This window comes from Syzygium oleosum, unplaced genomic scaffold (assembly GCF_021117445.2).
Source record: "Syzygium oleosum isolate NSW1041296 unplaced genomic scaffold, Sole_v2.1 Sole_v2.05, whole genome shotgun sequence".
Lineage (NCBI taxonomy): Eukaryota > Viridiplantae > Streptophyta > Magnoliopsida > Myrtales > Myrtaceae > Syzygium > Syzygium oleosum.
In genome coordinates this window covers 5,442,161-5,466,505 of record NW_026607489.1, presented here as the reverse complement: position 1 = coordinate 5,466,505, position 24,345 = coordinate 5,442,161, and the positions used below count along the sequence as shown (strand labels likewise).

General features: G+C 43.1%; 2 protein-coding genes and 1 long non-coding RNA gene across 3 annotated transcripts; 1 reads left to right on the top strand and 2 right to left on the bottom strand.

The window, feature by feature from the left end:
• The first annotated feature begins 13,072 nt into the window (after positions 1-13,072).
• Positions 13,073-16,311, top strand: LOC115665613 (E3 ubiquitin-protein ligase WAV3-like). The gene is made up of 2 exons (XM_030587469.2): positions 13,073-14,063; positions 14,183-16,311. The coding sequence occupies exons 1-2, from the start codon at positions 13,668-13,670 to the stop codon at positions 15,965-15,967; spliced, it is 2,181 nt and encodes a 726-aa protein (XP_030443329.2). The 5' UTR covers positions 13,073-13,667; the 3' UTR covers positions 15,968-16,311.
• A 148-nt stretch (positions 16,312-16,459) lies between these two features.
• Positions 16,460-19,610, bottom strand: LOC115676502 (glutamyl-tRNA reductase 1, chloroplastic-like). Its single transcript, XM_030599450.2, has 3 exons — positions 19,185-19,610; positions 18,354-18,595; positions 16,460-18,045 (listed from the first exon to the last, which is right to left on the bottom strand). The coding sequence occupies exons 1-3, from the start codon at positions 19,432-19,434 to the stop codon at positions 16,915-16,917; spliced, it is 1,623 nt and encodes a 540-aa protein (XP_030455310.2). The 5' UTR covers positions 19,435-19,610; the 3' UTR covers positions 16,460-16,914.
• Positions 19,611-22,880: 3,270 nt separating this feature from the next.
• Positions 22,881-23,424, bottom strand: LOC130138109 (uncharacterized). The gene is made up of 2 exons (XR_008816520.1): positions 23,285-23,424; positions 22,881-23,185 (listed from the first exon to the last, which is right to left on the bottom strand). It is a non-coding gene; the product is annotated as an uncharacterized LOC130138109 (long non-coding RNA).
• Between the last annotated feature and the right edge of the window lie 921 nt (positions 23,425-24,345).

Here is a 24,345-nt window from a genome sequence, read left to right as displayed (position 1 = left end):
TCTGCGTGCGGTAACAAAAAATTTCCATGCTTTGTATTCTCGATAACCTAGTCCTGGATGAGTTTCAATACTGTCGCCTTGTTTGTTCAAGATAAGCAAGCGGCAGTAGGAATACTACGGCTGAATGATGGATTTTGTTGTAATTGTTGTTTTTGTTAGTACCACTCTACTGTTGCATTCATGGACCAGAAAGGGACTTATTTCTTGAAAGGAAATGCATTGGTTTGCCCTTCTGTCAGATTGCCTCAAATACACCATTGGGCCATGTCCAAGGATAGATTTCGTCTCGACATTTAACTACAGATGAATCTTCTCTAGGTTTGGTCCTTAACCCTACCTAAATCAGTACCTGTGCAGCTCGATCTCGTGCATGTTATTGCCTCTTGTGATCGTAGCTGATGTATCTGGTATGCTAGACACTTAATTCGTCCGATTGTGTTATTCATAAATGTTGCGCTAAAGTAGTTATGCGTGGTCGAAATGTCTTTGTTCTTGAAATCGACTGCAAGAGAATGAGGATTGTATGGCAAAATCTCCTCCGAGGATTACCTAAGAACAAGGTTTTGCCTGGAGTGAGGAAGAACATGATGCGTGATTGGATGTTCACTCATAAAATTCATCATTCATTGTAGTACTGCACCATTTGTTGCATATGGTGTTGGGTGGTCTTAGGTCTCTTTCGCCCCAAAAGCTAGTTTAAAGGGTGAATGAAAACCTCACTCTTATAAACTGAGCACTTGCCTCTTCCACAATCGATGTGAACCCTAACAATCTTCTCCTCACATGTGGGGCCTTAGGTCAGAGCAATAATAACTCGTATTTTTCCAGTGTGATTATTATGTCCATACTTGTTGGTAACTTAGGCTTTGATATCAGTGATGGGTGGTTTTGGGCTTCTCTTATTTCAAAAGTTAACTCAAAAGGTGAGACTTTCAATTACACTTATAAATTGATCACATGTCCCTTCCACGAGGGATGTGTGATGTGATAACCACAACAATCTTTCTCTCACACATCGAGCCTTAGGTCAGAGCAACAATAACCTGTATCTCTCCTATGTGACTGTTGAATCCAAATTTATTAGTAATCTGGACTCTGATACCAGTGTTCGGTGGTCTTGGGCCTCTCTTATCACTCCAAAAGCTAGTGAAACTTTATCTTGCACTTATGATCTGACCACCTGCCCCTTCCACAACCGATATGGAATAATCCCAACATCTGGTGCATTCAAAATCCGCGATTACGGCTCTAAATTTTTTTTGGTTATATGTTGATCAGTCCAAATTTGTCTTGCATCACCAAGAATTATTTTAAGTGATCAACATCACAAAGTATGTGGCAAAGTGTCGTCAGGTACCTTCAAAATCAACCATAGTAGTTAGGGAAATTATTGATAAATACATGAACATTTGTCTTTAGTAGAGTCCATTCTTTATTGCCATAGATTCTCTTATCTATGGGTGGACTGTCGCCGTCTCTAGAGGGAAAATGAAGATGATCCAAATTATTCTGATGGGATGACCTCTCTTGCTCCTTTAACTAACCATTTGAATCTATTGATAATGACATATCCATGCTATATCGTGCAATTGATTCTTTGTCCTCTGTTTCTATGATTGGAACGTGTAGGCCCTCATAAATAAATAGTTCTTGATTTATTTTTTGTAGATTTTTTGTTAGAAAAATATATTGATAATGACATATCTTGCAACAAACTTTTTTACTTTCATCGAACTGCCACTGAAAGTAGAACCGATGATTTGGCTTCATAACATTTCATCATGCACTTGGAGCGTATACATCCCTTGTTTCCGGCTGAGCTCGAACAAAAGTCATTCTCTCCAAGCATTGTTGAGCAATGCATCCGATGCACGAAATACCCATTATTGCTTGATAGCGAAATAGCTCACGTACTGTCACGTGAATTGAAAGGATGTCATCCGTTCTCAAAACATGCAATGATTTCTCGACCCTAATGCAGACCCATGAAGTTTTTTCTGTTCTTAGTGACACATGCTCAGATTGTAGATGAGGCTGAAAACTGAAGATCCATTATTGCACCCTGTCTGATTGCTTTGTGCCTCTTGAGCCATATCGTGGTATAATGTACACCGCAAGATCAATGAAGGTTCACTCATTCAACAAGCAGCCATATGTTTGCAATGGTTGGACCGTCCTGTCATGGGCAGGGACACGATCATCCTGAGATCCACATGGAAACGTACGATCGCGTCTTTGATTTGAGACTTGGAGCTGCTTCTGAAAAGCCACCTGTGAACCAGGGGTGCATCACATAGCAGCACCTAATTTCACCGGTGAAGAACAGAGGAGGGCTTGTGTGATCTTGTGATTGAATGCATGGCTTTTCATGCATCCGTCACATGGCTGATGTGATGTGATTGATAAATCCTTCGAACCACACGAACAATTTCGTATATGAATTTCGAATACCATCGTGATTAAATGACCGACTTCTCCACTTGTGTCAGTATCATGTGGTACGCAAAATAACTTGCGATGTCTAGGGTGGATAGGACATGACCTTCATTACCGACCGCTACCGAGTCTTGCACGGCTCCAACATGATCGTCTTGCTCTTTTGAAGAACTCCGATGAAGGCTAGAAGGAAGATGGACCAAGCTTACCTCGATAAAGCCTCCAAGCGGATCAAGAAATGAGTAGATCAAAATAGATTACTTGTTGAGTTTCGAACCCTAAGTGCATCTTTCACATTGCATCCCTCACGCTGCACCATGATACCCAAAAGTCTCACTCTTCTGCATACCAAGCAAGGGAAGAATTAGAACCATGACATTCTCCCTTGTAGGCTGCTTGTCGTCGCTTCCTTGTGTCGCTAGCACTATTACTGCCAATGGCAGCACTCACCAAAGAGAAATAGACCTGTACTTTCCTAATAAGTGCGACACCTAAAGCTAACTGCAATCCATCGAGAATAACACCATGCCAAATGCCTCGTCGTTATCGCAATAGCATCACCCCCACACCACAACTATAGTCATTGACTGCTCACCTCTCTCCCTTGCTTATAAGTTTTAATTTTTTTCTGTTTTTATTTCACATAGAAAAATTAAGTAAGGCCCACCGTGACGTGATGTTGACATGAATCGTCACATAAGCAATTTCCTTTCAAATGTTCAATGGTAAAACCAATATAAACAAACAACTTATTCGAGGATCAAGTTTACATAGGGCCCATTTAATTATGTTTATCTTGCCGCGGCAACCGTCATCGTCACTTGAGCTAGTTGAGTTTCAAAGAGTCAAAATTTGTCATCTTCTAAAAACAATATAGTGATGTCGATTTCGAAAAAACTGTGGGTTTAAAGTTACATATGTTGAAAATATTGAAGGTTAACGAATTTTTTTGAGGTTGACCTCACCCAACCTCAAGTGGCTCCGCCACTGGGTGGCTGCTCTCAGGCGACGACCATGGCGCGTTATGGTGATGGCGACTGGCGAGGGCGACCATCTGAGTAGAGGAGGGATAGTTGATGGTGGCAGGAATGAGAGAGAGAGAGAGAGAGAGAGAGAGAGAGAGAGAGAGAGAGAGAGAGAGAGAGAGAGAGAGAGAGAGAGAGAGAGAGAGAGAGAGAGAGAGGAGAGCTTTTCGGAAAATTCAAGGGAATGGACTAATTTGGCTTTTTGGAAACTACTGAACACAATAAACGTGAAAATTATTCAAAAAGTTATGAACTTATTATACGACGACATATTTAGTCCTAAACCTTTCAATTATACTAGTAAATATTTTGACAACTTACCGATTTAGTCTTGAACTTTTCAATTGTGTCAATGTAGTCCTAAACCGATGATTTGCCACTTTAGTTCTAAACCTTTTAATGATATGTCAATATAGTTTTTTCGATTAATTTTCCAAATAATAGGTTTAGGACTAAATTGGTAAAATTTCAAACGGTTTGGGACTAAATTGACACAATTGAAAGGTTTATGACTAAATTGGTAAGTTATCAAAAGGTTTATGACTAAATTGGCATAATTGAAAGGTTTATGACTTAATTGGCTAACGTACAATAGGTTTAGGACTTTTTGGACAAATATATCTGCCATAAACTCACGTAGATTTTTTTTGGACCATTCATGGACCACCCATATGCATACAATAATCTCATTTCCGGTACTCTTGAGAAGCTCCAAGAAATTGCCTCCTCAACATCCTCCATTTAGTCCGGTCCTCTTGGAAAAGCTCGAAGAGATTTCCTCCCCCGACATTAAGTACCCATGAACTCCGAATGTTCACATTCAATGCCCCGATAACATCAGGAACACGTGCTCCCTAATTGTGAAGTAAAAAAGATTGATCGACCTCATCAGAAGGTCATGCTGATCACACCTACATATGATCAATTAACTCCTCAAGTAATATAAGGTGGGTAGGGATTCCGGTAGTTATGATCTCAATGCATGTGCCAACGCTAATGCCAACGATTAATCCACCAACCGCCCATTAATTAGAGTTTGAACAGTTCTGAGCCCACAAATCAATCTCCCATCAATTATTTGAGTTTCAACTAATTCTTGTCAGTTCCATGAACATTCTGGTATCAGTTCTTGACTTCTTGATATGGTGATGGGCCAGTTGCACGTGACTTCCAGTTTTTTAGTGGTCTTATTCTATTGATGAGCGATCTCCAACTTGTTCGAGGTTTGCCCTGAGCAGATTTTCTCCTGATTCGAGCTCTGATTCGTGGGTGATTCGTTAAAGCAGTCTCTCTTGCACGATCACCACCCTCAACAGGCTGCTTTCGTCTCCGATGACAAGCCACTGCTGCTTTGCCTCCCGTAGCCCCACCGTCGATGCGACCCCGTTTCCCTCAAGGGGCGCGAGGGCCACCACTGGCCCATACTAGGTCCGTCGCTGCCAAAAATGTCACCTCTCTCTCTCTCTCTCTCTCCTCGATTTATGTGGTGGAGCGAAAATAGTAACGGCGGCATGCAAGAGGTGGCGGCCGAATGGTTTGGAGGTGGTTAGGAGTGGATGTGTCGTGGTGAGCTGGTGGGAAAAGTGCCAAAAAAGTCCTAAACCTTTTGCATTAGTGCCAATTTAGTCCTAAACCTTTTTTTGATGCCAATTCAGTCCTAAACCTTTTGCATTGGTGCCAATTTAGTCCTAAACCTTTTTAATTAGTATCAATTTAGTCCTAAACCTTTTGTTTTTGTGCCAATTTAGTCCTTCCGGTCAATTTTGACCGGAATTTGCCGACGTGGATGCCTGCCAGCCGGCGGCTGGTCACCGGCGCCGACGTGGACAACTTTAATAATATTTTAATATTTTTTTAATTTTTAATTTTTTCCTTTTTTTTCTTTTTTTTTTCCACTTTTTTTTTTGGTCTCTCCCTCCTTCCTCTGGCCGGTCGCCGATCCAACAACCGGCCGAGGCCGCAGGCGGCGAGCTCGACCTCGCTGCCACTCGGCGAGGGCGAGCCTCGCCTTGGCCTGGCGAGGCTCGAGCCCTCGCCAGAGGCCGCGGCAAGGGCGAGCCTCGCCATGGTCGGGCAAGGCCCGACCTCGCCGGATTTGGTGAGGTCGCTGGGCGAGGATCGACCTCGCCAGATCCGGCAAGGTCTCGACCAACCAAGGCGAGGCTCGCCCTCGCCAGTGGCCGGCGAGGTCGAGCTTGCCGGCCTCTGGCCGGCGACCGGCCAGAGGAAGGAGGGAGAGACCAAAAAAAAAAGTGGAAAAAAAAAAAAAAAGGAAAAAAAAAAATTCAAAAAATATTAAATATATTATTAAAGTGTCCACGTCGGCGCCGTGATCGCCGCGGCGCAGCATTCACGTCGGCAAATCCGGTCAAAATTGACCGGAATGACTAAATTGGCACAAAAATAAAAGGTTTAGGACTGAATTGGCACAATTAAAGGTTTGGATATCAAATTAGGACTAAATTAAAAGGTTTAGGACTTTCACTTTCCGAGCTGTGAGCAACCTATATGATAAACATGTTTACGTAATACATATGTAGTCCTAACTTCGAGTAGTCTACGGGATACAAAAGATATGATCGTAAACTTAAATACTAGATTAGAGTTTCAACCAATTGGTTTAGGTAAAACTAAGTCGATTGGATGCTTAAAAGCTCAGGCAGTGATGGGAAAGGCAACTACCTGAGTGCACGCTTGAAGGAACTGGTCTTAGTGAGGCAAAATCTGAGATATCAACTCCATTGAATTCATGTATAAATCAATCCTTCATCAATTAAGAGCAATGGGAACATGGCATGTCAAATTATATGGTGTTGTTCCATTGTAAACGTCATGGTGCAATGTAGGACAGAATTTCCAATTTGGAAGCACCGCATTAGCTAAGGGAAATGAATCAACAAAAGGGCCATCAGACTTTAGTGTAGACCATCAATCCATCCAGTACATGTGCTCTCAAATTCCACCTTGTTCATATTCTAGTATCTCTTATGGCCACCAATAAACAATATTCTTGGTATATTTGACCTAGGGCCATCTAAAGGATTTCATAAATCCTAATCAATTGTAAAAAGCTTATTCGATGTAAATCACCCCAAAAATGAGATAATTTGTTTGTTTTACAACACGACATGACACTTCGCATAATGTAAAGGGTGTATTATTTATATAGGGTTAATATCATAAAAAACCCTAAACTGGTACACCTGTGACAAATTTACCATAAATTATTTTTTTGACCACAAAAAACTCCAAACTGGTACACTTGTGACAATTTTACCCCGAATTAATTTTTTTACTACCAAAAACCCTAAACTGGTACACTTGTGACAATTTTACCCCGAACTAATTTTTTGACCACAAAAACCCCAAACTGGTACACCTATGACAAATTTACCTTCCACTAGTTTCTGTTAAATTTTACTGTGAAATTGCGAAGTTTGATGACACGTGGTAGTTGATGGGTATACCAGTTTGGGGTTTTACCCCTCTATTTGTCACAAGTTTACCAATTTGTGATTTTTCGTGATATTAATCCAATTTAACGGGCACTAACGGAGGATAAATTTGTCACAAATGTACCAGTTTTGGGTTTTTAGTAGTTAAAAAATTATTTTGGGATAAAATTATCACAGGTGTACCAGTTTAGAGTAAAATTGTTACAAGTGTATCAGTGTGGGGTTTTTGATGGTCAAAAAAATAGTTCGGGATAAATTTGTCACAGGTATACCAGTTTGGGGTTTTTGATGGTCAAAAAATTAGTTCGGGGTAAAATTATCACAGATGTACTAGTTTGGAGTTTTTCGTGGTATTAACCCATTTATATATATGATCCATGGTGCTAATGTACGTTAGTGCCACTTATTCAATTTTGTTGGTCAAAGCGTTGTTGGGAACCAATCATATGATTTCAGTTGATGCTGCTCGCTTGTTGTATTTGAAAAGCCAAAAAATTCCTACAGAAAGAAAATTCAAATTTCTGAGAATAACAAGTAACATCCCCCTTTGAACTATATGAGGTTCCACGGGCATATGCAAGTGCCTCTTTTCTCCTATAGATTTATATGCTAAAAGAATGTGAGAGAGAAATTAGTATATTATTAAGCACTAAGATGTTATCTCCATATAGGATAAGAATTTCACCATAAGAGGCTGAGATTTGAGACAATGATTGGACTCGACTGTGGTCAAATTGGACCGTCTTTAAGCAATCGATAATTTATTTTTATTCGTTTGATTTTTGATGGGGCAGGTATTCGAATTCCTTTGGCTTATCCAAGCTCCAACAACATATCTTTCCTTTTTTTTTTTCCTATTGAAATCTTCTAACTATGAATGTTTGTATTTATTTTGATTTCAGTATTATATTTAAAGGCATTCCCTTTGATGAGGATGAGTCCGAATAGTCAACTTCTTTGAAGTTTCTAAACTTTTTCTAAAGTGCCGGAAATAAAATTCCCCCTGTTTTATCCTAAATATATGTTGTTTTTTCAACACCCAGAAAACCTTACAATCTACGAATGGAGAACTTACGGAATTTATACATGGGGAGGGCATTGACAATGCTTCAACACTGTAAATGGAGATTTCTTTTATCAAAAAGATAGTTTAGGATAACAAGTTAACTACAAGACTAGTACTTGAAACTCAAAAGGATCAGTGTACGAAGTTGGTTGCAAAACTAAATTGGCAAACCAGAATTGGCGGTTAAACATAAGTAGGACATATTTTAACACCCGAAAAGAGAATACGATCTCAGTTTCTAGATAAATTTTGTAAACTATTATCTCGATAAACCTAATATATACAAAAAAAAAGGGTGACCAGACATTATGTCCATCAATCTTGGGATTTCATAGAAGGAAAGCCGTTCACATAATCCTTAACGAAATTTTCAATAAACAACTTTTCCCGTAAATTGCCCCAAGAGGAACTGCATCGTGTTACAATCGAACCTCAAATCACACTCCTTGTGATGTAAAGTGAACCTAAATATGCTAACATCTTCAAACTGTCAATTATGTTTGATTTAACTAAACAACAACATCATCATCAGTCATCATCGACAAGTGTATATCCAACAAATTCTCGAAACCCTAAAAGTCTCTTCACACCCCACACCTACCATTCTAGCCAAGTTAATGCACTTCAACCTAATTAAGTCGCAAAAACTGGTCAGACTTTGCTAACCCCCCCAAAATCGTGCGAGAGTAGAAAACTTGCTCCCTCGGATAGAAACCCTCGAAAAAAGGGGGACTAAACTAGACGTGGACGAAGAAGCAAAATCACTCAAAGCTGTTCTACTTTCCATGCGGAACGCTTTCTGGTGGGAGATGGATTAGATATAATGTAAAGTTGCAGTGAAAAGCAGCTTTTTCGGGAATTACATTTTTGCCGAACTTAATGGGAAAAACGGTGGGAAAGTGAGTGATTAAAGAAATGATTAGGTTAAGATAAGATGATGATTCGGTTCTGATTGCGAGTTGACATTTGATGGCACCCCTAGTTCAGCAAAATTCGATGTTTTCGATGAACTCAAATACGTAAGCAGAACGAGAGAGAGAGAGAGATTAGATGGATGAACGGCGTTGTGTTGGGACGTCCGCTTTTTGACCTTGAAACAGGAACGAAGAACGAGTCAGTGAGTGTGTTGGAATTACTTGGGTTGTGTTTTCCATTCATATATATATAACTTAAACATTAATCTGAAATGAAGTTAAAAATACAAATACATCTTATAAAATGAGAGATGCTCGTACTTTGAAGTATAGCTTTTCTTTATTACTAGAATTCATGCATTCTTTGTCCATTTCTCCCTCTCTTCCCTCCACCCTTTCCTCCCCAATAGAAGCTGAGTGCAACATTCGTTGCCTCGATCGAAAGGTGTTCCCAAAACTCCCGTAGATGTCGGTATGCACTGCTAAAGTGCCTATACCTCGATTCGGAGAGATCGTCGAGAAAGAGATCGAGTTTGATCCCGTCACAATATTTAATAACGTTTGCTTTCACACTAAAAATTTAAACAAATGAGTCGTGATTGGGAAACTAGAATGCATCAACTTTCAACGTGCACCTCAACACAAAACCTTAAACCCATGTGGCCACTGCCATGGAGACCTTGACACTAGGGTCGCCAATCACCGGCAGCGACTGCATCGTGGTTGTCCGGCGAGGGGGAGCTATAAATTCGTCCATCCATCGCAGCACACTTGACATTATAGTTGTGGGCGTGTACGTGTGTTCAATACGTTCCATATCGATAGCAACGACTGATGAGGACACATGCTGAGTTACTGCTTGCTATCGAAGAGAACTCGAACTTCTCATATGCGCGCTTGACTGCGATGCTCTGCGCCCATCGAGAAGGCACCCTTATTAGCTTAGTCGTTGCGGCGGCCGTACATGATTCCCCCCCGCGATTCAATTTGCGTCGGAGTTGGTAATAAATAATGCAGTTCGATACAACCTCAAGTCTTGTAATAAGCTGTGATCTGTAGTTATTGCCTTAGCCTCCACAGTCATTGATTGGCCGTCGGCGAATTGCAACTGCGATACAGCTAGTAGCTACTTGGTTCATCTTGGCAAAGAGGTTTCTATATCATGGTTATCTTTTTCATGGCCATTTTAGGATTTCTCAGCTAGATTATAAAAAAGCGATATTTCGCTCACGTCATTGTGGGGTTCATTTCTAATTGAATTTCGGGAAAATGTCAAATAAGCACCCAAAGTGGGTCTCTGTTCTCAAATAAGGACCCCAAGTGGACAATGTTTCAATTAAGGATCCAAAGTGCCCAAACTAGTCTCAAATAAGGACTCAGCTCGCCGACCGGCGACCGTCAGACATTTTTCGACCGGCGACGTCCGTCGGCCTTCGCCGGCGTCGGGCGACGGTCGCCCTCACTTGGGTGGGCGAGACCCGCCCTCGCCCTCGCCAGATCAGGCGAGACCCGCCCTTGCCCTCGCAGGATCTGGCCTCAGGCGAGGGCAGCCGTCACCCTAAGCCGGCGAAGGCCGCCCTCGCCTGAGGTCGGCAGACGTCGCCGGCGATGGCCACAAGAGGGAAGAGAGAAAAGAAAAAAGGAAAAAAAAAAGGACAAAATTGCCCCTATTTCGGCGCCAGAAAATGTCTGACGGTCGCCGGCCGGCGAACATTTGGCCAGCCGGCGAGCTGGGTCCTTATTTGAGACTAGTTTGGGCACTTTGGGTCCTTAATTAAAGTATTGTCTACTTAGGGTCCTTATTTGAGAAAAGAGACCCACTTTGGGCCTTTATTTGACATTTTCCCTTGAATTTCACACGACGCTGTTGCTTAAGCATCTCGGGAAGTGAAATGATCGCGACCGCTGTTGTTTGAGCTCGGCGATGTCTTCCGACTATAAGGCTCGCGACCATATAATCGCTTCACATTATTTATCGGAAACCGGCGTGTTTAGATTATATATTAGCTTAGATAAAACCCTCTACAGCGTGAGCAAAGCCTCCAACAAAACACTAAAAAAGCTGAAAAAAGAAGAAGGAGAGAACATATTTGATTTGGGACCTCATACCGGATTGTGCAGTGCACCTACAAGAGGGACCTCTTCTACATGCCGGTCCCAAGCCACTAGCAAAAACCAATCATGTAAATTCATGTTCCATAAAAATAAGATGAAAAAAATCATGTAGTTGTATGAATCCTAGGTTCTCTCCATTATCTAGTACAACGTCCATATTAACCTAATAACCCAAAAAATATTAACAAAAGAATAAAACATAGATGACACTATTGATGCACAAGATTAACAGTAGCCCATCATTAATTATTGATTCGCCAACCATTTCAATCAACATAATCAAGAATCCCTAGCTAACGCAATGAATGTAGTTTCGAGTCGCGGACCTCATGCCTTCTATTAATCTCCTTATTGAGGATCCGTTTGTTTAAAAGAAAACTATATAATTTTCTGACTTTTTAGTATTTGGATGACGAAAAGCCAATCGATCTATGAAAAACGTTTTTCATCGGCTAAAAATTACAAGCTTAGGTTGGAGGGAAAACGACTTCCTCTTTTCGTAAGAAGGAAATAATTTTCCATGAACCACCAAACATTTGGAAAATATCTTCTTTTATTATGAAAATTTCCGTGATACAAACGCACTGTACTAATTTCTCGTACTTCACTTGCACGATTAGCTTGTTCTATGATTAATTCATTACGTCGCGTCCTGTTACTATGTGTATAGAAAAATTATTTTTTCGGGGAACCCAAGAAAAAACCTCTCACAACGATGTCGTTTTCCTGTGACCACGCTACTAAAAACTGCGATCCTAGGGTTCTCGCCGCGTTGTTGTTATCACAAATTAAAAGGTCGATCAGCTGGTTCTGATCTCTGAATCTGGAGGTGTACGCACCAGAGCTACCGTGGTCCTTACCCTACCGAACTAGACCCCATCCTTTTATTGACTTCCTAAGGAAAAAATTATAGCTATACACGTATTGTATTCATCCCCCTAAATGACAAGCTGGGCCCCACCTAATCAGCGGCTCATAATTAATGGTGTGAAATTAAGAAAAAAATGGTCAGTCCATGATTGCCCGATTTCATTGCGATCCCCACCCACTTTGCCCACAATGTTCTGTTCTTTTTTCTTTTTTTTTTTGGGAAATTTTCCCAATCATCAAACGAAATAGAAAAATTGGAAAAAACAAGGTCGAGATGGGATATGAAATATGTTAATTATCGATAATAGTAGATTAAGGGGAATGGTCCAATTCTCAATACAAGGAGTTACACATGAAAGAGATGTGCATTTTATTCAATCTATATTTTGATTTCCTTAATAGTTCAATGGGTATGGACGCAGACTCGGAGCAATTGCATGCGGCCGGTGAGATTTGACTCCAACCAATTGTGCAGCTTTGGTGGGCTCTGCTATGTTTCGTTTTCGGGTCCTCTATATTGAATCTTCTTAGCTAAATGCACTATCTTGTGGAAAAGAAAGCTTTAATCTGGAGGATTTGACACATAATTAAACGTTTAAGCTCTTTGCGGCATTTAATGTACAAATCTCGACTATATGATAGCAATCTCAACTCGAAAACCCGCAAGTCGTGTTCAAGACTCTAAGATCGATGACATGAAAAAATGATTAATCCGAGGCCATGTATGTGAGTGATGTCATGCTAATCAAGTATATGATTAGAGGAGATTTCTTTCAACTAGAGACGAAGGAAAATGCTACCCTTTTTAACTTTTATCCGAATACCAAATAAGGATACATAAAACAAAATCACATGATTCCATATCGTATGAGCATACTCTGATCATATAGTCGAGAAACGATGAATTGTGACAAATAAGCAGATTCGAGAAACGATGTGGGAGTCCATGTATAAACTAAGTTCCAAAACAGAACACTGCATGATAATCAAACTTAACCAAATTCTGCTTAAGGTATTGCTCGACTTCTTTATATTTTTCTCTGGGGCAAGTTTTGACTTTCTCCATGCCTTTTTCCATTTTTTGCTGAAACAGAGCATCATGTGATAACGTGCCATTGAATGATTACTCTTTCTGATGAATAAAACAACGAGGGGATCGCCAAAACTCCCATTGTTTACTGTTTACATCCTCCAACGAATATAAATATCCCACCAATGAAAGAACAGAACAGAGGCCTGCCCCTTCCAAAACAGAGAAGAGAGAGAGAGAGATTAGAGTAGAACTAGAAGTGGTAGCAGATCTCAAAGCCTTTCCATTGCGGATCTCCTTCTGGGTCATCCCCAGAGAGCAATATAGAAATCGAGAAAAGCAAGGGGAAGAAGAAGAAGGGAGAGGTGTGTGCAGGCAGAAAGCTCAGGCCTTTTGTCTGAGATTTGTTTCCCATCTTCTCCAGAAAAATCTTTTGTCCCCATCCCCCCTTCCCTTCCATTTCCCCGAATCCCATCCCATCCCATCCCATGCTCTATCCTCGCTACAGAATACGATTCAATCCCGTCCCTTCTTGCCTTCAGTGTCAGTGTCGGCCTCAGCCTCAGCCTCAGCGCCCTTCCATTATCGCTCCGTACAAACACCAATCCATATAAACAAATCCTTGCTCGTAACCTCTGGAGGATACGCAAAAACAGAGGCGCTTGAACAGCATTCTTGACCGAGGAAGCTATAAAAGATCAAACCCAGAGCGCATAGGAGGGAAGTGAAGATTCCCATATTTTGGTGGCTGAAAAAATGGGGACTGGTTGGAGAAGAGCGCTCTGTTCAACACTCCCTAAAGACCCAGATTCCACGACGTCGGCCTCCTCCGATGAGCAACCCAGTAGCCCGACGACGCTGGCGAAGTGCACAAAGCTGAGATTTTTCTCGAACCCGTCCACGCCTCGCTTGAGCAAGACTCAGGCTCCGCAAGCTGTTTCGACCCCAACATTGCGCTGCAGGACCGTGGCGGAAGCTGCTCATGTGGCTAACAATACGGCGGAGGAGAGTCCCAAGCTCCAATGCAAGACCAAACCCGCCATTCTTAAGGCAACGAAGAGCCCAAGAACGTTTCTCGGTTTCTATTCCACTCCATCCTCTCCACGCTCTCCTCTCAAGCTCTCTCTTTTCAGAAACAGCTTCAAGTTCAGAGTAAGCAAAATAAAATAAAATAAAAACAGAGAACGGAAAGAACGCCGACGTTTGTACATGTTTTAACTGATGCAGAAAGATGAATTTGATTCAAAATGATGGCTGTTTGGTTGTTGCAGAGCGGTTGCGGCATTTGCTCGAACAGCTTGAAGGCGGGTCAAGGCACGGCCATCTACACGGCCGAGTGCGGCCACGGATTCCACTTCGCATGCGTGGCCTCGCTCGTGCGGGGCGCACGCAGCGGCTCTCTCGCTTGCCCGGTCTGCAACGCGGCTTGGAAGGACATCCCGCTGCTCGCCATCCACAAGAGCGCCAACAAAGAGGACGACAGCTCCGTCGTGGAAGACAAGAAGGTGATGATTCAGTCGTCCTCGCCGAGGACCCCCAACTCGGCCCGTTCGAGAAGCCGATACGACGACGACGAGCCACTGTCGTCCCCAAGATTCATTCCCATTCCAGAATCAGAGGAAGCGGAGGAAGTCGAAGAGTTTCAGGGCTTCTTCGCAAACGCGAAGGCGACCCACGTCGAGTTCACGCTTTCGCCGGAGTCCGCCGCCGTGTCGGCGTCCAAATCGCACGAGACCCGCGTGGTGGCCCTGCGCGCCAAGGCCCCGCCGGCGCCAAGGCCGCGGGGATCGGCGTGCAGCCGCGCGCCGGTGGACTTGGTCGCCGTGCTCGACGTGAGCGGGAGCATGGGCGGGGCGAAGCTGCAGATGCTGAAGCGGGCCGTGCTGCTGGTCATCTCGTCGCTCGGCTACGCCGACCGGCTCGCCATCGTGGCCTTCTCGGCTAGCGCCAGGAGGCTCCTGCCCCTGCGGAGGATGACGGCGCGGGGCCAGAGCGCCGCCCGGGAGATCGTCGGCCGGCTCGCCTGCGGCCAGGGGACGAGCGTCGGCGACGCGCTGCGGAAAGCCACGAAGGTGCTCGAGGACCGGCGGGAGAGGAACCCCGTCGCCAGCATAGTCCTCCTATCGGACGGCCAGGACGAGAGGGCGCGCCACGACAGCGACGCGAATCAGCGGCGGTCGAGGAGCCACGAGTCGTCCACGCGGTTCGCGCACGTGGAGATTCCCGTGCACGCGACCGGCCTCGGGGAGGACCGCGCCGGCTGCGGGGGCGGCGGCCGCCGCCGCGAGCCGGCGGACGACGCCTTCGCCAGGTGCGTCGGGGGGTTGCTGAGCGTCGTGGTGCGGGATCTGAGAATCCAGCTCGGCTTCGCGGCTGGCTCGGCTCCGGCCGAGATTGCGGCGGTCTACTCGTCCGGCGGACGGCCGAGACTGGTTGGGTCGGGGTCGGTTCGGCTGGGCGACTTGTATGCCGAGGAAGAGAGGGAGCTCCTCGTCGAGCTGAGGGTCCCGGCATCGGCCGTCGGCTCCCGTCACGTCTTGACCGTGCGATGCTCTTACAAGGACCCGTCGACGAAGGAAGACGTGTACGGCGGGGATCGGGCGCTCACGGTGCCGAGGACGGAAGCCCTCGGATCGGAGGACGCGAAGATCGGACGGCTGAGGAACCTCTTCGTGGTGACTCGGGCCTTAGCCGAGTCGAGGAGATTAGTGGAGCGCGAGGAGTACAGCACCGCGCATCAGTTGCTGGCATCGGCCCGATCCCTGATAGCGCGGACCGGCGCGGCGTCGGCCGACGATCACGCGAGGGCGCTGGACGCCGAGCTGGCGGAGGTGTGTTGGAGGAGGCAGGATCGGGCGGAGCAGCAGAGGACGGCGCAGCGGTGGAGAGGGAACGACCGGAGGGAGGCGGCGGCGGGGCTGGTGGACGAGAACGGGGAGCCGCTGACGCCGACGTCGGCTTGGAGAGCGGCTGAGGAGCTGGCTAAGCTGGCTGATAGGAAGAAGTCGATGAGGAGAGTCAGAGACTTGCATGGCTTTGAGAACGCTAGGTTTTAGGCAGCAGTAAAGATGAATTTTCCTTTTCTTTTCTTCTGTGTACTTCTTTTCACTTGGATATTGAAAAAGGGGGGTGTTAGAAAATAGGTGAAGAAAAGGTAAAATCAGACCAAAAAAAGAAGAGGGGGGGAAAAGCTGGAGATTTGATTTGGGTACTGTATCGTAATCTATTTTGACTGGTCAACGAAGCGGTGCTGATTGAGTGGGCTTGGTTTGGGCTTGAAGTCTTTGGCCTTTGTGGTCTAGAGGGAAAGAGAGGTACTTGGTCTTGTCGTTTTATGGTCGCATAGAAAGAGATGTAGTAAGATGAGAAGAGTGCCATGAAAAGTGAGTTTTGGATGAAACAGTTCATTCCTTTTCTCCCCTCCTCATTCAAATGACTCACAAGCAGGAAAACACAGATACAATCTGAAGATCATGAAATCAACTTATCTGTCTCCAAGAAATCACTACGTCGGCTCCGAGCGGTTCGTGTATAGCAGACACCACAAGTGGTATAAAGGGTGTGTGGAAATCAATATACTCGTCGTCGCGAGTACAAAATACTGAGGTTAGAGGGACAACTCGATGATTGTTTGATGCACTGACCAAAACTAATAACACACAAGTACAAACATACATTTTGCCTGAGGTAGAGGGACAACTGTTTGATACAATTGACTAAAGCTAGCTTACAATTTGTTAAGCTCACCCGACGAAGCCAAACTGGCACCGTAATCATGCGAAAGAATTGAGGTCAGCACATCCTGTGTGTTCTGAACCAATAAATGAAACTACAAGTAAAATGATTTTGAGAACTACCACCACAAGGGTCTCTAGAGTTATCTCCATCATAATCGACATCTGCACGATGGCGAAAAAATCCATCGCCGATGCATAGAAAATTTTCCTCCAATTTAACCCCTGCGGTCGCGAAAGAATATTTGAAAGAATCTTTGGATGAGAGCTTACTTCTGGCTTTGTTCGATTTTGGCTTTGATCTTCTGTTCCATCAATGTTATATCGGTATCGAGGCTGAAAATTCTGTTGAGAGCTTGCATATTCTCAAGGGTCTCGCTCAACGTATGGCCATCATCCCCATCGCATCTCAAGTGCTGCATCGGTCCATGAAGGAGCTTGTTAACTATGCTACGGCTAAGGTCATCCACGGCTCTCTTTGTTTTCTTTGGTACATCATCACCCAACTTAGACAAGCATTTCTCGAGCTCCGCGATTCTGATTCTCTCGGCATAAGCCCTCAGTTTCTTGATGGTAGGTACGGTCTCTAATGAATCCCTCCAAGCTTCAAATTGCTTTGTTTCTTCAGCAATTATCGCCTGAGCTTCCACGGCTTTATGGAGCCGATCCTCCTTGTTGGCAGCAACAACCTCTTTTAGATCATCGACATTGTATACTTTTGCTCCTCTAGCATCGACCGCACACGGGCTCACATTTCTAGGCACAGAAATATCGATGAAAAGCCTCAAACCTCCAACTTCTTGACTCACAGGGGGAAGATCTTGAACATGCTCTTTAAAAAATAAAGGAGCCTCCGAAGCTGTGCTTGTAAAAATCACATCTGCTTCAGCAGCACAAGATAGCATCTCAGTTAGGGGTTTGTAGGTTATCTCAACACCTCTTAGCTCCTCACCAATCGCTGCAACTCTCTCCTCACTTCTATTTACGACGACCATTTTTGTGCACCCTTTTGCCACCAAGTGCTTAATCACAAGTTTCCCCATCTTGCCTGCGCCTATGACTAACATTCTAGCAGTAGCGTGCGATGATTCAGGAATCTTCATCAATGCAAGTTCAACAGCAGCAGAACTAATGGAAACTGAGCCAGAAGCAATGTTCGTTTCGGTTCTAACCCGCTTCCCAACAGAGATGGCATGCTTAAAAAGTCCACTTATGCTCCTCCCAAATCCAACAACTCCTTGTCCAACTTTCACGACTTGTTTAACCTGAGCTAGAATCTGACCCTCTCCAAGGACAAGTGAATCAAGACCTGCTGAGACTTCAAAAAGATGTCGTGCAGCATCGTTGTTGTACAGCAAAAACTGGTGTTGACAAAGCGCTGAAACAGGTATTCCACTTGTCTGCCCAATGAGAAAAAGAAACAAGAACTTCAATCAAAATTATGAGTTATAATAGTCAAAGAGAATCATAATTATTTTGTGGAGAATATAATAGTCAGTAAAAGAAGATCCAGAAAACATCAAGATCAACGTACCAAACAAAAGATGATAGAGTAAAAAAAATTTATTAGTATTTGATGATAGTCAATGTAGCATTGTCTTTGGGGTCTCATATAACTATGACGGGAGCTTATCCAATAAGAGAATTATAAGATTTAGTCCATAATGGGCACGAATGCAAGAACGGACATAAGGGAATGTGCAAGCACCTTAGACATCCATTCGGTTACTTCTTTGACTCCACGATGCTGAGACAAAGCCACCACATATATCTCTGTTCTGTTGCAGGTGCTGAGAACGGCAGCTTCTTCTATATGATTCAAGCGACACAGCTCCTCGATGGCTCGGGGCCATTCTGCTTCCGGAATGGCGAGCTTCTCGCGCATTTCAACAGGCGTCGTGTGAACGCTAAGCCCGATAACCACAATACTGCTTCTTTCCTTTGTATATCCTGATAGTAGCAAAATCAAATCATATCAAGCTCAGGGACACTCGTCGCATGGAACCTCAAGTATCTTAGACAATAAAGTTAGGATCCGCAACAGTCAGAATCTAATCAGTGATTAATATTATGGCCGCAAGCTTGCAACAATGGAAAGGCAAAGCAACCAATATTGTCTGCACCGCGCCTAGCTCAATCTCGTCCGAGCGGCAAATGAAATTTTACATGGATCATCACAACAATGATACGACAACCTCCAAACACTTCGGATCAAGCAAAGGCATTTAGCTAGCTACTGTCTACCACATCAAAACTTTTCAACCAAAGATGAGGTCAAAATTCACACCATTCTAAGGAAAGAGATAAAATGGTCCGAATCATCTACGACGAAACGACTCAATTATCTTCCTTTCATGAGTTTTCCTCAGTTTCCATAGCTAATAGCTTAAGGAGCCTCGACGCAGAGCAGCCGAATTCAAAATCCGACCTTTCCACGCGCACGAAACGGACAACTATACCCCATCAAAGGAAAGCAAAAGAGCAATCACCCACGAAGCAATAGAACCCAGAAATCGAGACGCGAGAGGGGGGGACTCACTGTCGAGAGCGGACGCCTTGAGCTGCTCGAGAGCCGAGACACCCGACAGCTCCATCAGCTTCGGGTCCTCCTTCGCGGCCGTGACATCGCACCTCACCCCTGCTCCTCCTCCTCCTCCATTTCGCCGTTCCCGCCCCACCCACTTCAGCGGCCCGACGCGGGCGACGCTCCTCGACGGCGGGCACGCCGTCGAGTCCCGCCGCATCAAGCCCTTCAGTTTAGGACCGGCGAATCCGGCGGACACGGCCATGGACGGCGAGGAACTCGAGCCCAAAACCAAACCCTCACTGGTTTTCCAAGATTTAGGTGGCGATGAGACCGGATTCGAGAGGACGGGGTCGCTTCTTCTGATGGGTATTTGGTGAGGAGAGGTTGGGAAAGCTTGAAGTCCAGAGAGAGATGGGCGTGCGTGGGGGCGAGGGTGGGTTGGGAATGGAGATGGAGAAGAAGTTGCAGTTTCTCTTTTGGTTTTGCGCAGCGAGGGGAAGCCGGTGACCGTGTCCGGCACAACAGAGTTGACCGCGGACTCAAGAGATCCAGTCAGATCTAGACAGGGTGAGCGTCTCGACTTTTTCCAACGAATTTGGTAGGTGGGCCCGCCTTGCCACGTAGGCGTAGGCGTGTGCGTGAGGTGCTTCGGTCTATTTATCGCTCGACACGTGTTCGAGTGGGGGCCGACTTTTCAGAATTATTTCCTCTCCTTGTTTTTTTCCTTATTTGAACAAGTTCTTCTCTCGCCGTTTCTCTTCGTTTACTTTTTTGCCTTTTGAGGCCGTGGAGACGCTCGCCGCCGTGGACGGCAGTGTCACCGGCCAGCCATGGATGAGCGGGTCACGAGTGATGTTGATGCTCATCTATGGCCGCCTTCGGCGTTGTTCGGGCTTGCTATTAATTTCCCAACTAAAAGATACTTCACTCGTTTTTGAACACGATAGAACTATTTGAATATTTATCTTTTCTATCCACCACGGACGAAAAGAGAGATTCTTTCCGAGTGTGATCCTCAGCAAGACTTTATGATTCAAGTACATGATTTTGATGATCATATTATAATGCTCCAGCATTAATTAATGCTTTAGTATGATGCTCGCAGTACATTTGAACTGTGTAGGAAGGAGTCAAACTGAGCTATTCTGATGCAGATGTAGAAAAATCAACTATGTCATGCATGGGAGTTGGTGTCTTTTGTATTCAAGGCTTTATACTCTCATTTTGGGAAAAAAATTTGTGCTAGACGATTGTGTCTCTCATCCACAATGGTATAACTTGGCCCTTACTATAACATGCAACCGCTTCTAAGTGGTTGATTTTTTTTTTTTGTTCGAATAAGCGGTTGATATTCGAATTAGAGGTTACAATCGCATCTCTACGATTTTAGGCTCCATGATCACTTTCCATAATTAAATGTCAACTTTATTTATAAGCGGTTACAACTCTTCCATTGTCACTGGACTCAACTGCATTTTCTCCATGATTGCTCTCCATAAATGCACATTGATCTTCTCTACAAACCATTACGACTTCTCAATTGTCACTGGATTTAACCGTTAATTGACATCTTTATCGGTTTTTGCCTGCAAAATTTATCTGAGTGTCCAGTTCTTATCATATGTCAATAACTATGATCCCTTAACATCGATTTCTGTATTGATTCATGTCGATTTAGAAGACTTGGTCATTTTTTGGTGTCAACATTTGCCCCTATTTAATAGAATTAAAGAAATTACCTTTCAAAAGCATGACAACATGCATATCACCTTCATGATATTTCATACTCCATAATTTGACAGTTACTTTTTCTTGCCCCATGAAATCTGGACAAGTCATCCCATCGGCTCGTTTCATGAACCATTACCATTGCGAACCGTCATTTGAATCGGCATTTCCGAACCATTACCTCTTTTGGCATCATATATATACTCGTTTCAAGATCTCATATTCATATTATACTTTTACCTGCCTTCCGTCTTCAACCTTAAGCCAAATCTTTCTTCTCCTCTATTGGATTCCGAATCCCATTCTCATTCATTTAGAACTTCCATGGCTCCTGAAACTACCCTATTTTCATCTTTGATATACTTGTCTCGTTTTGACAAGCTCAAGGAGGAAGACCACCACGACAACTATGTTCTCGAACTCTTCAATGATTCAGAAAATTCCGAGCAGGTAATCCTAGGTCCGTGCTTCAGACAAAGTCATAGTATGGATTTATCTCTAAATGACTACTTTCTCGCTTTATTGAAGAAAAACTCCCCCATTCACAAGGTCTCTATCATCGAATACGTATGGAGCACCAAATCCAATCGATTTAGGCCTTTCCCCTCTTTCAATCTCAAGTTTTAGCGATGGTACTTGAAACTAAAATCTCAGGTTCGATCCATTTGAGAAGATACATGGCTCTCCAATTTGGTCGTTCCGACTTTCACTGCGACCTAGGTATTTTGTGTGGCTTAACTAGTTTTTGGTCCCCATCAACACATTAGTTTTTACTTCCTTCCGGGACCACTGTTGATTACTATTCTCGACCTCCATGCTATTACTCGTCTTAGCCCATAAGGGGACGATGTTAGAGAAGTTGAAGTCACTAACTGTCAATATGTCGAGCATGTCAACTATCTCTCTTGTGGCTCTTTCTTAGCCAAATATTTCAAAAACCCTAGTGAAGTCGGTCAACTTGAAGATATTGCTTTTTGTTAGGGTTAATATCGCGAAAAATCCAAAATTGGTAAACATGCAATAAATTTATCTCAAACTAATTGTTTGACCATAAAAAACCTCAAACTAGTATATTTATGACAAATTTACTCTCTGTTAGTTTCTGTTAAATTGGATTAATACAACGAAAAATCTCAAACTGATATACTTGTGACAAACGGAGGGTAAAACCTTAGACTGATACACCCAAAAAATTAGTTTGGAGTTAATTCATCACAGATGTACTAGTTTGGGATTTTTCGTGGTATTAACCCTTTTTGTTATATTCGCTTTGTCGATATGTTTTCTGCCACCCAACTCTCCAAATTTCCAAAGACTTGGCCAACTTGGCTCATCGCTTGGTTGAAGGCACAAAATTCGCCTTAGGTCAATAACTCTAATTAGTGTACCGCCAATGCATTTTCCGCGATACCCTTTGCATAAGATTTCGAATAAAAGGTGGAAATTGGAAATGGGTGCGAACAACAAAAGAATATAAGTTCTCTAGACATATATAGCACCCGAGAAATAACAAAATTCAATTGAATTGCAAATCAAACAAATATGGCAAAATGTTGGCTAGGATGCATCTCTGAGCGAAAATTTTTTACCAAAAAAATTCAATGATTGGAACACGAGAGAGATTTACAATCAAGTTGGGAAAGTCAAATATTAATGGTATTAATCAGTAATATCTTGACGTGAACATAATGTAAGTATCTATCTTTGTAATTTCATGTTGGGATCAAATCATTGTGATGTTGTTTTGTGCCATGTCGTAAATGCCTCTTACATGCACCTTACCAACTTCGCTTCAAATTTATAACATCATTTTTTTTAGGAGAATTACCGAAAAAAGTCCTAAACCTACTGCGTTTGTATCAATTCAGTTCTAAACTTTTCAATTTGGCCAATTTAGTCCTGAACCTTTTGACAATTTGCCAATGTAGTTAATCCGACCAATTTCGGGATACCTGTGAACAAATTAAATTCACAAAATGATATTGTGAAAATTTTGTTATTGAACATGTCGACGCTTCTCTAGCTAAAAAAGAAAATATATGATGCTTCACTAATTCTCTTTAATAATCTCAAATAGCACAAAAAGGACATAAGAAAAAAGCATCAACAAGGATGACGGCACACACAAGTGTCGCTAGGGCTTTTGTAGAAGAAGCAAAATCCATATGCTTTTGGTCCGTATTTCTTCACACATGCAGTGTTGCAAGGGTTGCTTTGACAGCCGCCACCGTACAGTGTCACTTGACACTGAGCCTCCACACCTTGCATCATTTCCAGCTCATTTCCTGTATATACAATTATCGTTATTATAAAGAAAACAGCAAGAGAAGAGATGAATATCATAATATTAAAACGTTTATAAAGCTAATGCTAAAGAAACTTACCAATGGTTATCAATAGGACAAACAAAAGAACGAGGGAAGTCGAATGAGTTTTCATGGTTAAGTGGTGGCTTCTTGTTCTAAAGAAGAAAAGGAAAACAACATGCGCAAAATAGAGCTTGAATACCTGGTTAATGATTGAGTTAGGCGATATTCATACACAGTTCATGTAGTAATTATGCGTTATTAATGGCTCAACAACAGTTCACGTTCTTCAACTATCGTGCGGCGGTTTTGATGGACATGTTAATTGACGAATTAATGGATACGTTAAATTGTTGCATATCTTCAACTCCGGTGAAGCGGTTTTATGACGTGAATGAATTAATGGAGGCATTAATGGACGCCTCTCTGTAATTCTCGTGCAGCAGTGTAGGTTAATGCGAGCAATTTTGTGGACGAATTGATGAACGAATTAATGGACGCTACTCTTCAGCCCTCCTTTTGTGGATGCATTAATGGACGAATTAATGGATGTGTTAAAGGACGCATCTCTTCAGCTTTCGTGAAGAAGTTTTTCGGAGAATTTCTTCAGTTCATAATAATCAGTTCAAAGTCTTCCTTAAATACCGAATGAGATAGAATTATTAGAATTATAATTATTCTTTAGAAATTCACTCCTCTAAGTGTTCTGGTTGTAAGAAGTGTTCGATAGAGTTCTGTTCATATAGTGCTAATATAAATGGGTTAGAGGTGTTGTATCTTGGGAAGCGTAGTTCGTGAAGCTGCTTAGCACTATTGTAAAGTAAAAAGCAAGAGAAGAGATGAATATCAAAATATTAAAACGTTCACAAAGCTAATTTTGAAGAAATTTACCAATGGAGATCAATAGGACAAACAGAAGAACGAGGGAAGTTGAATGAGTCTTCATGGTTACGCGGGTGGCTCCTTATTCTAGAAAAGAATGGGAAAACAATTCTCTTCAGCGAGTCATTACTATTTGTTATGAATGGCATATTAGTGTAAATAAACCTAAAAATTGCACAAACGGAGATGGTAAGAATCTCTTACGACACTCTTGCTTACTTCATTTTTATTTGCTTATTTTTTATTATTTTCTCTCT

Bases quoted from the DNA above. Each gene is read 5' to 3' on its own strand.
- LOC115665613 (XM_030587469.2), top strand. From the start codon at position 13,668: ATGGGGACTGGTTGGAGAAGAGCGCTCTGTTCAACACTCCCTAAAGAC. The intron at 14,064-14,182 runs GTAAGCAAAATA...TGGTTGTTGCAG, and splicing joins GAAACAGCTTCAAGTTCAGA to AGCGGTTGCGGCATTTGCTC.
- LOC115676502 (XM_030599450.2), bottom strand. From the start codon at position 19,434: ATGGCCGTGTCCGCCGGATTCGCCGGTCCTAAACTGAAGGGCTTGATG. The intron at 18,596-19,184 runs GTGAGTCCCCCC...TGCTACTATCAG, and splicing joins CAAGGCGTCCGCTCTCGACA to GATATACAAAGGAAAGAAGC. The intron at 18,046-18,353 runs GTGCTTGCACAT...CTCATTGGGCAG, and splicing joins TAACCGAATGGATGTCTAAG to ACAAGTGGAATACCTGTTTC.